At 51.4% G+C, this 12003-nt stretch overlaps 2 protein-coding genes across 2 annotated transcripts; one reads left to right on the top strand and one right to left on the bottom strand.

The window, feature by feature from the left end:
- Window positions 1-163: 163 nt before the first annotated feature.
- Window positions 164-1219, bottom strand: N0V96_009585 (uncharacterized protein; the record flags this gene model as incomplete). The annotated part of the gene is made up of 1 exon (XM_053190256.1): window positions 164-1219. The coding sequence occupies one exon, from the start codon at window positions 1217-1219 to the stop codon at window positions 164-166; it is 1056 nt and encodes a 351-aa protein (XP_053052186.1).
- Window positions 1220-3590: 2371 nt separating this feature from the next.
- On the top strand, window positions 3591-8286 carry N0V96_009586 (uncharacterized protein; the record flags this gene model as incomplete). Its single annotated transcript, XM_065758691.1, has 5 exons — window positions 3591-3764; window positions 3866-6888; window positions 6942-7388; window positions 7438-7554; window positions 7617-8286. 5 exons carry the CDS (start codon window positions 3591-3593, stop codon window positions 8284-8286), a joined length of 4431 nt encoding a protein of 1476 aa, XP_065612756.1.
- Between the last annotated feature and the right edge of the window lie 3717 nt (window positions 8287-12003).

Consider the following 12003-nt stretch of genomic DNA (forward strand, 5'->3'; position numbering starts at 1 on the left):
TTCAAGCCTCGCTCTTACTATAACTTCAAAATGCTCATAAATCCTGATCTCATAAAATATGCCGTGTCAAGTATGATGCATGAGGCAAGAACAACATCCAGCGCCAATGTCGTTGATGCGGGACCCTTTACATGCAATACCGTCTTGATGCGAGCCAGATTCCTCAATTCTCCCATCCCTCAATCTTGAACTTGAAAACCTCGTCACCTTGGCCTCTTTCAATGACGTTGCCATTGCCATCCCACAATGCTCTCTCGCGATACGTCACGTTGCCGTCCCAGTCAACCATGATGATAGTCTGCCGCTGTGTCCCGTACAAACCCACCTCGAAGCCCATGGTGCCTTGGGCAGGAGGATCGGGCCGTTCGCCTAGCTGCAGACCTTCGGCTGCCTTCTGGTCATCCGTAGCCCATTGGCCCGGGCCTCTAGAGACTGCCTCCTCCATGGCTTTTCGATGACTCTCGTCGCCGAGAGCAGGCACAAAGATGGACTGCTTCAGCTCCTTGATGTAGTCCGCCAGGCTCATATCAGGGTGCTTCGGCAGTGTATCGGTATCCAGGACCTTGAACAGGCGCTCAGCTAGAGCATCCTCGTCCAGATTGTTCGTAACAGCTTCCTGGATGGCCTCCTTGACCAAGCGTTTTCCATTCTCAACCTTGGGCCACGGCTTAGGATCATCGTACACGGTATTGCTGAGACCGTAAACCTCGCCCCGGTGTTCTCCGATCCACGGTACGTCCTGCAGCTCATCGCACCGGTTGGAGATGATGGCGATACCCTCGAGCGCACGTTCGGGCTTTTCGTCGGTGCCGCGCTTTCGTTTCAATTTGCCTGCCACCATGGAAAAGCCGCCGACGCCCTTCACACCCCCATCCTTGACGAGGTGATTCACCGATGTTGAAGCGGGCTCTGTGGGGTCGAACCCAAGCCAGGCAGTGACCATGCCACCGCGGCTGCGGGCAGCGTGGATGGGGTGTTTGGCATCCTGTGTATCTGTCTCGCGGTAGTTTGTGAGGACTGCGAGCTGGCCGGTCTTGGTGATGCCGAGCCAGGTGCCCTTCTCCGCTCTTTGAAGGTCGCGGGCAGAGAGAACAGTAGCGCCGGAAGGATGAGTCCACCAGTGCGGGCGGGACGTTGGGCGTAGGATAAACTCGTCCCGATTATCGACAACGATAAGGGCGTAGTCGGGATGAGCCGTGGTGAGTAAAACGATGCACATGCTGGGCGTTTTTGTGGTCTTTTTGGGGGGTGTGGCTGCCAGGTATATCGATGGACTTCGAATTGGTTCTTCCTGAGGGCAACTGTCTTGGTCTCGGTGAGTGCCTTGTGGGTGGTTGTGATCCAATGCTTGGTTCTTCGAGGGAGTGCTCGTGTTTATGTTCTCGTAGAGGAGCGGTGGGCAATGCAGCATCTATCAACCTAGAAGTTGTTGGTGAATCCAAGACTTGACGTGTCTATGTATGACTGGTGTTCGTGATTGTTAGGTTTCCCTATGATACGTGACGGTATGCCCAAACCCTGCAAACACCTTGGGAATTGTTGGCCCTTTTTAATGTTTTCTGTTGTTGCATCTATAATCAGTCCACCTCAGAAGCCCAAAAGTCCAAGGTCAGCTCGGCTTAGCTTGGTCTGGTTGGAGATGGCTATTGCCTCGGTCTTGGAATCATGCATCGCCTGACGCTGGAGCTTGGCAGGCTGTTGAGGAGTTGGCAGCGTGGCCGATCCTGTGTGCTCCGAGGGTCGGACAGCGGTGCCGGCCGGAGGAGATGACAGCATGCTTCCATGCACGCCAGGTTTGGATGGATCAGCTTCAGCTTGCGAGGCCGAGCGGAAGCTGCCTGTGCATGTGCTGTGCTCTGTCTGCAGTGTGCTGGCAGCTGCACAGCGGTACTAGAATCTGCAGCAGTAATACGACTCGAGCAGCTCGGTTCTGGTTCGGATTCTTGGCTGGATGGAGACCAGCTGACCCCAGCTGATGACACTCAGATTCCTTGTCCTGGGGAAAACGTTGGCAGTTGGCGTGGCTCGAGATCTTGTCATGGATGAAGTATGGCGTGAGGTTGAGGCTGGTGATCTTCCATCGTGGCTGTGCTGACACCCGAGATCTTACATAACAGCATTCGACTGGGACAATATTAGGTAATCAGCCTTGAATATTCCCGGTCAATTTCCCCGCGCTGCTCAACCCCACCATCCCTCTCAAAGCTTCAAATTCCCAACTGTCCGCCTTCCCTCATGCAACGACCAATACCGTGCAGCAACTGACATCAGACAGATGATGACCGCAGTGTACCCTGCGGTGACTCTTCTTTTTTACTGCCGTCAACAGACGTTGAAATAGCCCGAAAATTTCTGCCCGAAAATTTCTGCCCTGGTTAGCATCCGACGATCAGCAACAGGCTCCAAATGAATCTCTGTTGAACTCGTCATCAGATTCGTGGTTGCGAAAGTGTCGACTGCACCATCTCAACGCGTCTACCCTGACTATCTTGCAGTCATATTTCTCGCTAATTCTCGTTACGGGTGTCGACCTGTCAGCAATTTTCGAGCCAGTCGTCATCAGCTGTAGGAGCTGTGGATGTTGCCCCAAGACACCAAGTAATACATTGCAAACCCGCCCGATTTCAACAGCCGGCGATGTGGTTAACATATGCCCGACCAAGGGTCTCCCTCGCGGCGAAGATGTTTTTGGCAGGGATCGTAATCCTACCTATCGATCTGGCATGGCCTAGAGATGCGGAGCCCAAATACGGAGACTCCGGTCTTGCTCTGGCGGAGAGATTGAACCCCGAAAGTCAAGTTCGAACATCATATTTCCAACTTACGGTATCCCCCAGTCGGACGCGGTCCGAAGAGATTAGAGCCTCCACGCGTCTCCTCGATTGCAGAACTTTGTTGGCCACGCACCGTACTATCCTCTCGCCTCTATCTTACATGGGAGAAACCACCAAGCAAGAATCCGAACGCATTCGACCTTCCCCTTTTGACATGGCGCGTCGGCTGTTACCCGGTACGAGCTCAGCAATCGCTGCAGTCTGACATGAATCGGCACTTTGTCCCGCCGACTCTCTGGGTGCAATAGCGTTTGCTCACCAAAAGCCTCCCAATGATGGCAATGACAGTCTCAGTGCTTACGCTCTCAATCTTTTGCCGCCAACACGACGACATGGACTCGTAGCCCATCTTTGATACTTGCAAGGCATCTATGTTTGGCTTAGGCTCCGCGTCAACTTGGCAAAGATTGCGCAAACCTGTTGGTCAGATCAGAAGAGATGTCGCCTGACGTGAGTCAACAACAGGCATCAACGCCGGGCCCGAGAAGTAAGCTCAACCTCGTGGCTCGATCGGTCGTTGTTGGTGTGCGATCATTTAAGCTTGTTTGACAAGCCTCTTTATTAATCGAATAAGTCTTGTCGGTTTCTCATAGCTTTCGGATTGCGCAGCCCTGCTCTATCTCCGCCAAACAAATCCCACACTCTTTCGAGCCATTGAGTTTGACCCAGCATTAGCCCCTTGTATTCTTAGCGAATAGCGCACCCTTGACGAGCCATTACATACATCACCGCTCACTGCGAAGACTGATCTGAACAATGAGCTCGAGATGTCTCAACGACGACTCCCTCGGGCCTAGTGTTCAAGGCTGCCGCGGTGATTTTGACTTCACTCTCCGGTTCGAGAGGATATTCTTGGCCATCATCCCCGCAGCCGTTTTTATCGCTCTCTCGCTTCCGCGTGTTGCCTATCTTGCTCGCAAACCGCGCATCGTCGGTGCCAAAACATTTCAAACAATAAAATTGGTAGGTCATGGTGGTCGGGGAGGGCAAATTTCATCTGAGGCTTGGTTCTAAAGTTTCCTTTCGTTTAGGCCATCATAACAGTCTTCGCAACACTGCAATTCGCAATTCTCATTCTTCAGACAACCTCAAGTGGCTCGCGCATAGATGGGTTTGCCGCCTCCGCCTCAGCGCTCGGCTTTCTCGCTGCTCTTTTCATGGTCGGATTGTCGTACGCCGAACACTCCAGGGCACCGAGGCCTTCCTTGCTTTTGACCGGCTATGTTTTTCTCCAGATTCTCTTTGACATTGCTCAAACGAGGACGTCATGGTTGGTAGCTAGGACTTTCTCAACACAGCTGTTCGCAAGACTCTTCACGGCCTCCTTGGTCATAAAGCTCGCCATCCTCATCACCGAGGCCCAGAGAAAATCACGATGGATTCGCTGGACCGCCGAAGAACATAGCCCGGAGGAGACAAGTGGCCTGTTCAGCCTAGGCGTCTACTGGTGGCTCAATCGCCTCTTTCTCCACGGTTATCGCAACGTCCTGAAGATCGGCGACTTATATGCTCTCGACCGTGGCATGATAGCCGAGACGATGCAAATTACTCTCGCTCAAGAACTTGAGAAGGGCAAGAACCGCGGCCAAAACCATGGGCTCGCGAAAGACCTAGCCAAGGCGTTGGCTGTCCCTCTACTCCTGCCTGTCGCCCCACGGATTGCCCTCATTGGATTCAGTTTCAGCCAACCCTTCTTCATCCAAACTCTTCTCGAGTACCTTCAAGATGACAACGCATCAAAGAACATGAGCTACGGTCTAATCGGAGCTGCTGTCTTGATCTATACCGGAATCACCGTCTCCACGGCTCTGTACTACTACTTTCAGCAGCGAGCCTTGTACATGTCTCGGGGCTGCCTATCAGCAATCATCTACAAGAAGACCACGGAAGCCGCACTCACGGACACCGGGGATGCGGCAGCAGTGACTCTCATGAGTACTGACACCGAGCGCATCGTTCGTGGGTTCTACAGTTTGCACGAAATTTGGGCCAACGTTATAGAAGTTGCACTTGGGTGTTGGTTACTACAGGGCCAGCTCGGTACAGCCTTCGTCGCGCCTCTCATTGTCATCCTCGTGTGCACTGGCGTCACCGCTGCCGTAGCCAAATTCACCGGCGAGCGCCAGTCTCGCTGGATGGCTCAGATTCAGAAGCGTGTTGGACTCACTGCCAACGTCATTTCCAATATGAAGTACCTACGCATTTCCGGCATCACGCAGCCTGTCGCAGAGTTTGTCCAGAAGATGCGAGTGGAGGAGATGCGCATCGGCAACCAATTCCGCTGGCTGATCATCGTCACGGCGCTTGCTGCACTCGCCCCAAGCATGCTATCTCCCGCAATCACGTTCGTCTTCGCACAAGAGCGCCTTGATACTACAACCATCTTCACGTCGTTCTCATTCTTGGTCCTTCTCAACAACCCATTAGGCCAGCTTTTCCAGTCTGTCCCAACCATTATCGCTGCCTTTACTTGTCTTAATCGGATTCAAAAGTACATTGAAGGAGAATCGCGGATCGATTTCCGGCAATCTGCCCATCCTTCAGCCTTCCAGGAGAGGTCATCCAACGAGGGCCCTTTTGGAGACACCTCAAGTGACATTTCCCTGGAAACGTTCCCCGATCGTAAAGACTCCCAATCAAACGGCAGCCCGAGGCCGGCAATTTCTCTCGTCGATGGCAGCTTCGGCTGGACGGCGGATAAGATGGTACTCCGGAACATCACTGCCTCTATCCCGGCCGCTCAGCTCACTCTCGTCGTTGGACCTGTGGCATCAGGAAAGTCCACACTTTGCAAAGTTCTCCTAGGTGAAGTCCCATTCAACACCGGCTTGGTCTCCGTGCCATCACGCAACGCTGCCATTGGGTACTGCGAGCAGAATCCATTTTTGTCAAATGGTTCCATCAAAGATAACATTGTCGGGTGGTCGACTTTCAACCAAGCCAGATACGATGAGATCATCGACGCATGCATGCTCCAGACGGACCTTCTCCTTCTCCCATACGGTGACGATACGAAGATTGGAAGCAACGGGATCATGCTCAGCGGTGGACAGAAGCAGCGTGTGTCACTAGCGCGTGCCCTATACTTGAACAGCGATCTCCTCATTTTCGACGACATCCTGAGCGGGCTTGACAATGACACAGCGTCTGAAGTCTTTCGGAGGGTGTTTGGGCTCGACGGAATCATTCGCCGACGCAAATCAACAGCAGTACTTTGCACACATGCGATCAAGTATCTGCCACTGGCAGACCACATCATCGCCTTGGAGACGGATGGCACTCTTGCCGAGGAAGGTACTTTTGCCGACCTGATGCGCGATAAGAAGTATGTTGCTAGTCTTGGAGTGAAGGCCACAGACTCCGATACCGATTCCGACTTTGGGTCGGAGACATCCAAGAAACCCACCACCGGTCAGGCTCCAAAAGCGAAGCGTGCTCCGGCCGTTGCCGACGAGATGATGGAGAAGTCGAGACAGACGGGAGACGTGAGGGTATATGCCCACTACTTTCGGAGTCTGAGCTTAACGTCAACCGTCATATTCGTTCTCTTCTCCGCATCCTACTCCGTGTGGAACCAATTTCCTACGATTTGGATGAAGTACTGGGCCGAAGACACCCTTCACAAAAGCAGTGGATACTATGTCGGATTATTCGGCCTCTTCAAGGCGTTGCAGCTCGTTTCTCTTATGGTGGCAGGCGTTGCCTTGATCATCTACATGACCACTTCCTCCGGCACCATTCTGCATCAACAAGCGTTGCAGACTGTCATCCACGCGCCTCTTACATTCTTCACAACCACAGACTCTGGCGTCATCACAAACCTCTTCTCCCAGGACATGACACTCATCGACAACGAGCTACCGATGGCACTGCTCAATGCTGTGCTGGCCGGTTTCGAGTCAATCGGCATGGGAGCTGTGGTCGCCGTTGCATCCCCCTACATGGCTGTTAGCTACCCTCTGTTGATTGCTTTCTGTTGGATCATCCAGAAATTCTATCTTCGGACTTCTCGCCAACTACGACTCTTGGATCTCGAGTCCAAAAGCCCACTATAGTATGTACACGAAAGACTAGGCGCTTGACGTGTACTTGACTAACATCTGCTAGTACACATTTCCTTGACACTATCAAGGGTGTCGCCACGATACGTGCCTTTGGCTGGGCACACAAGGACATTGCTCACAATCAGCACATGCTGGATACCTCGCAACGACCCGCATATCTACTCGCCATGATCCAGCAATGGCTCGTCGTTACGATGCAGCTCATGGTGGCCGGTTTGGCCGTCGTTCTTGTGACTCTCGCCACCCAGCTCCGGGCCAACTCAGGTTTCACTGGCGCCTCCCTCGTCACTCTGATGTCCTGGGGCGAAACTCTTTCATCACTCGTCCGTTTCTACACCCAGCTGGAGACCTCGATCGGTGCAGTTTCTCGTATCAAGACCTTTTCTGAGAAGGTCAGCCCTGAAGACTTGGACGGTGAGGATATCGAGCCGCCCGAAGAGTGGCCTGAAACCGGGCACATCGAGATCAACGGCGTCTCTGCCTCGTACAAGTAAGTTGAGTTCAAATCGTTTATAGACGACGCTGACATCATGTAAAAGCAATGAACAGCAAGCAACATCAGATGTCGCGACACCCCCTCCGCATCTCGCTCTGAAAGACCTCAAGTTCTCCATCCAGCCTGGCCAAAAGGTTGCCCTGTGTGGCAGAACCGGCAGGTAAGTTGCCTTTTGCATCAGACTGCCCATGGAGGGTACGAATACTGACCTCATACCTTTAGCGGCAAATCGTCTCTCATTCTCCTCCTTCTCCGGCTTCTAGACCCAGTCTCATCCTCTCCAAAGAACATTGAGATGGATGGCATCCCCTTTCACCGCATCGACCGCTCAACTCTCCGCCGCCGCATCATCTCCGTGCCTCAAGATGCGGTGTTCCTCCCCGACGGTAGCACCATCAAGGCGAACATAGACCCTTTCAACGCAGCCACAGATGCAGAGTGCTTCTCAGTCCTCCGCTCCGTGCAACTTGGCACCTTTGTCGAAGAGCGTGGAGGTCTGCGCGAATCCATGAGCGCAGACAGTCTTAGCGCGGGACAGAAGCAGCTCTTCAGCCTTGGGCGAGCAATCCTGCGACGCAGGGTCAAAGACGCCAAGTTCAAGCGGCGCGGCGGTGGGATTCTGTTGCTGGATGAGGTCAGCTCCAGTGTTGATCACGCGACGGATAGGTTGATGCAGGAGATTATCAAGGAGGAGTTTAGGACGTATACGATCGTGATGGTGTCCCATCGCCTGGACATGGTGATGGACTTCTTTGATGCGGTGATCGTCATGGCCCAGGGGCGCGTCATGGAGACGGGGAGTCCGAAGGAGCTTGTTGAGACGGAGGGGAGTCGGTTTGGTGAGCTGTGGGCGATTGAGAATCAGGGAAGGTCAAGGGATCCTGTCAGGTAGCCACGGGTCATGGTGGGAGCATCACTGTATCGAGCGAATGATGTTAGTCAATAAAGAGCATGTTCTGGTATGGCAGTCCTTGAACATGGAAGACAACATTCAATCAGGAGACAATATTAACACGGGAGGGGATCAATGCGGCACGCTGGGCCAGCAAAAGAATGAGCAGCTTCTATTCACCAACTTTACCCCAATCCTTAAGCAAACACTCGGGAGCAAACATCCTCTGTTCACCCGTCGAAGTCTTGTGAGTATTATCAAAGAATGAACCTCCTCTGTTCACCCATCCAAGTCCTACGAGTCATATCAATGAATGGGCATTTTCTGTTCACCTGTGCTGTTTGTTTCAATCCTATAAGTAAACACTCGAGAATGACACCTGGTGTTTCCTTCCCTTGCTTCCATAAGAAACAAAATCACGACCACAAAGCTTGAGGATTATCATTCTCTCACCACCAAGTACCTCCACTTTCAGCAACCAGGACTGCATCATGGCACTCAACAGAAAGACTATTGCAGTTATAGGGGCTTTGAAACTCAACATGAACCTGGCTAGGGAGCAGCCCCTTCTCCCCGGTGCAAATATTGAGGAAGGAATTTTACCACCCAAAGATAAGCCTACCCTCGAAGGCATTACTACTGCACTCGCGGCTTATGAAACCTTTTCCGACTTATCGGAACGGTCGCGCAGCAAATGGGTTCCTGACGTCAGGATGGTCAGTGTAATCGGGAGAGACGATCATACCGAAAACATCATAGCAAGAGTTAAGGAATTCGGCATCGGTACAGAAGGCATCAAGATAATGCCCGACAAAAATACAGACGTGCTCTTCAACGTATTGACGAAAAGTACCGGCGAAACCAAGCGCGATAGGATTCCTAATCCGGCCACGCCTGCCTGTTGGACAGAGGAAGATTTTGAGAACGCTCAGAGCTTCGGAGGCGATCCCAAGCCAGACTTGATCATTATCTCGACAGAACTCGAAGACAAAGTCTTTGCGAAGATTTTGACGTGTGCTAAAGACAATAATATTGAGGTGTTCTTGGGCAAGATGCCTTCGTATCCAATCGCTGAGTCTTTTGACTCTTTTCAAGCATATTACATATCTTGTGGTCCATGGTAAAGAGGAGGCTGAGAGGTTATCCTCCGATAAGTTCGACAAGGGATCGACATACAAATGTGCTACGAAGTTAATTGGGTGGGGAGTGAAGAATGTGGTTATCACAGAGGGGCATGAGCGTGCATGGTTTATGCTTGGGCCTTTGAGGAACCATCACTGGGACCGCTTTAGGTTCAGAGATGGGATCGAAAAAGAGTATACGGATGATGAACGGTAAATTACTTCTCTCTCTCTCCGCTGCATCTTCTAGTTTGGGTACTGATATAGGCGGATAGGGACAGGTTTACGGGGACACTTGCAGCTGATTTGCTTGTCTATGCATATCAGGGTAAGTTAGCCGTGGAATATATGGAGATGGCACTCATGATTGCGGGTAAAGCGGTTGCGAGTACTACTTAGAGAGCCGGCACGACAAAGGATTGATGCCATGGTTCAATATGATTGACAGTTCTTGAAGCCCCTGAGTGTTCATGATCGTTCTTCTCTTCATGTCATCTGAAATCCCTAGATACGTTTTTACATTTGGCATTTTGCTTTCCTTATACTATGTTGTTGGTCTTTCAGTATACCTTATTATTTGAATAATTTGTATCCAAAACCATTTGCTTTTGGGTTTGTTCTTTTGTCTCGTTTTCTTGGAACTCTAGAACATACATCAAAATTGAATATGTAAAAAAAAATCATTCTTAGACCACCTCAGTTGATACTAGCTTCTTATGAGCACATTTTATAAGCAAGTGGAGAGCAAAAATCTGCAATATTAATCTTCCCGCTGTGTCCGGCTTTGCCTGTCGACCGAAGTGCGATGGACAGGGGAGGAACTTGCCACCTGTGGCGAGCCAGTTGACAGCAGAGTGTTCAACTGAGTCGAGTCATCGCGAGAGAAGTTATTCAGGAAGGCTGGCCTCGGGAATGATTTGGAGGCTGCGTGGATGCAGTATCGGGATGTAGATGAGCCTGCATTAGTACTTCTCTTTGTACACCTGACCAGTGCAGCTTGCAGGAAAGCACTGGCGGTGAATCTTAACCGCCAAAACTGTGTATTTTACTTGGAAGATTGTTGGCTACATAGGCCCTGGGCTGTGGTGCAACTAAACTTGCCCCCCTTTGTTCCGCAGCAGGGAGCAGGCCATGGGCCGTCAGAGGTGACACGTCTTGAGAGGTAGCCTAGCCTCGTTCCTGCTTGCATGTATTGTTATCATTCTTGGCCTACCATGTCGGCACACCTTGGCGTCACATAAACTGTGCCAGCGGGCTGCTTAGCGAAGCAGCTCTCATGAACTGATCTTCCCTGATTTCTTACTGAGTTAAATCGAAGGCCGCAACTGAATGAATGTAAAGGGGGTTGACTTGTTTCCTCGCGTCAGTAGCCGACGTAGGCACTTGAAGCCTGTCCAGCAACAACATGAAGATGTTACACCGCTCCACCCCACTACCTTGGAGAACCATCTTTCAGTTGCCCGACGGCTAGGAGTTGCTGCCTCCATAAATCATCACGAAACCTCGCGTTTGAAAACTTACACCATGACACCGCAGAATATCGCAATTATTGTGGCTGATTCCAAGCCCAGGAGGGAGTGGTCTCGCAAATCACAATCAGGAAGCCTTATATGGAGAGTGGGCGAGCGCCCTGGTTTTACCACCATTTTCATGAGAAGTAATGGGAAGACTTCTCCGAGAGTTCGTTGAGTTCGTATGAAATCTACCTAGTGAGCTATGGGCGATTAGTAATCGGGGGAATGCGTGTAAGACGGATATTATCAATTTGGGGAGAAACTCACTCAGCATTACACAAAGATTTCAACAATGAGAAAAGGCCTTTGCCTTGGTATTGCAGTCTGTGAGTACATCGGAGGCTCTCATCCAGGTACAAGGTCGCAATTTCTTTGAGCCGCGCAGACATGGACATCCCCGGGTCGATATGAGGGCAGACAAAGAAGGAGAGTCTTCTGTTCAAACATTCCAGTCCTATAAATAACCATCATCGTCGCAACCCGCCAGTTTTACGATTCCTGACTTGCTAACATCAAACAACCTTACGATCGACAATTACAGGATGGAACCAGAAACGAAGACTATCGCAGTTATCGGGGCGCTGGGTGTTGATCACATCATGATCGTACCCCGTTTTCCAAAGACAGGAGAGAGCATTAAAGCAAGTCATTCCGAGAAAGACTTGGGGGGCAAGGGTGCGAACACCGCGCTTTCGACATATCGCTCCTGTTACAATAAGGCATCGCTAGGCAGGGGCGATGGTGCCATTTCGGGTTAAGATGATTGGCAAGGCCGGCAATGATCAATACGGAGAGGCGCTTGAGAAGAAGCTTTTCGAGAACGATATCGATATCTCTGGCGTCAACGTGGTGCCAAACTTATCATCCAGCAAACGCGTCGTCATGATCGATGAAGAAACCCACGAGAGTCGGTGTGTGGTTAGCCTGGGGGCAATAGCGGCCTGGAAGAAGGAAGTTTTCAGCTACGCTGAGCAGTTTGGAGGTGACGAATGGCCGGACTTAATCGTGGCGTAGATGGAAATCGATAAGGAGGTCGTTGAGACTATGATTCACACGGCTGGTCACGCTGGTATCCCGTTCTG

Source organism: Colletotrichum fioriniae, assembly GCF_027942845.1.
Source record: "Colletotrichum fioriniae strain IMI 355084 chromosome Unknown scaffold_12, whole genome shotgun sequence".
Classification (NCBI taxonomy): domain Eukaryota; kingdom Fungi; phylum Ascomycota; class Sordariomycetes; order Glomerellales; family Glomerellaceae; genus Colletotrichum; species Colletotrichum fioriniae.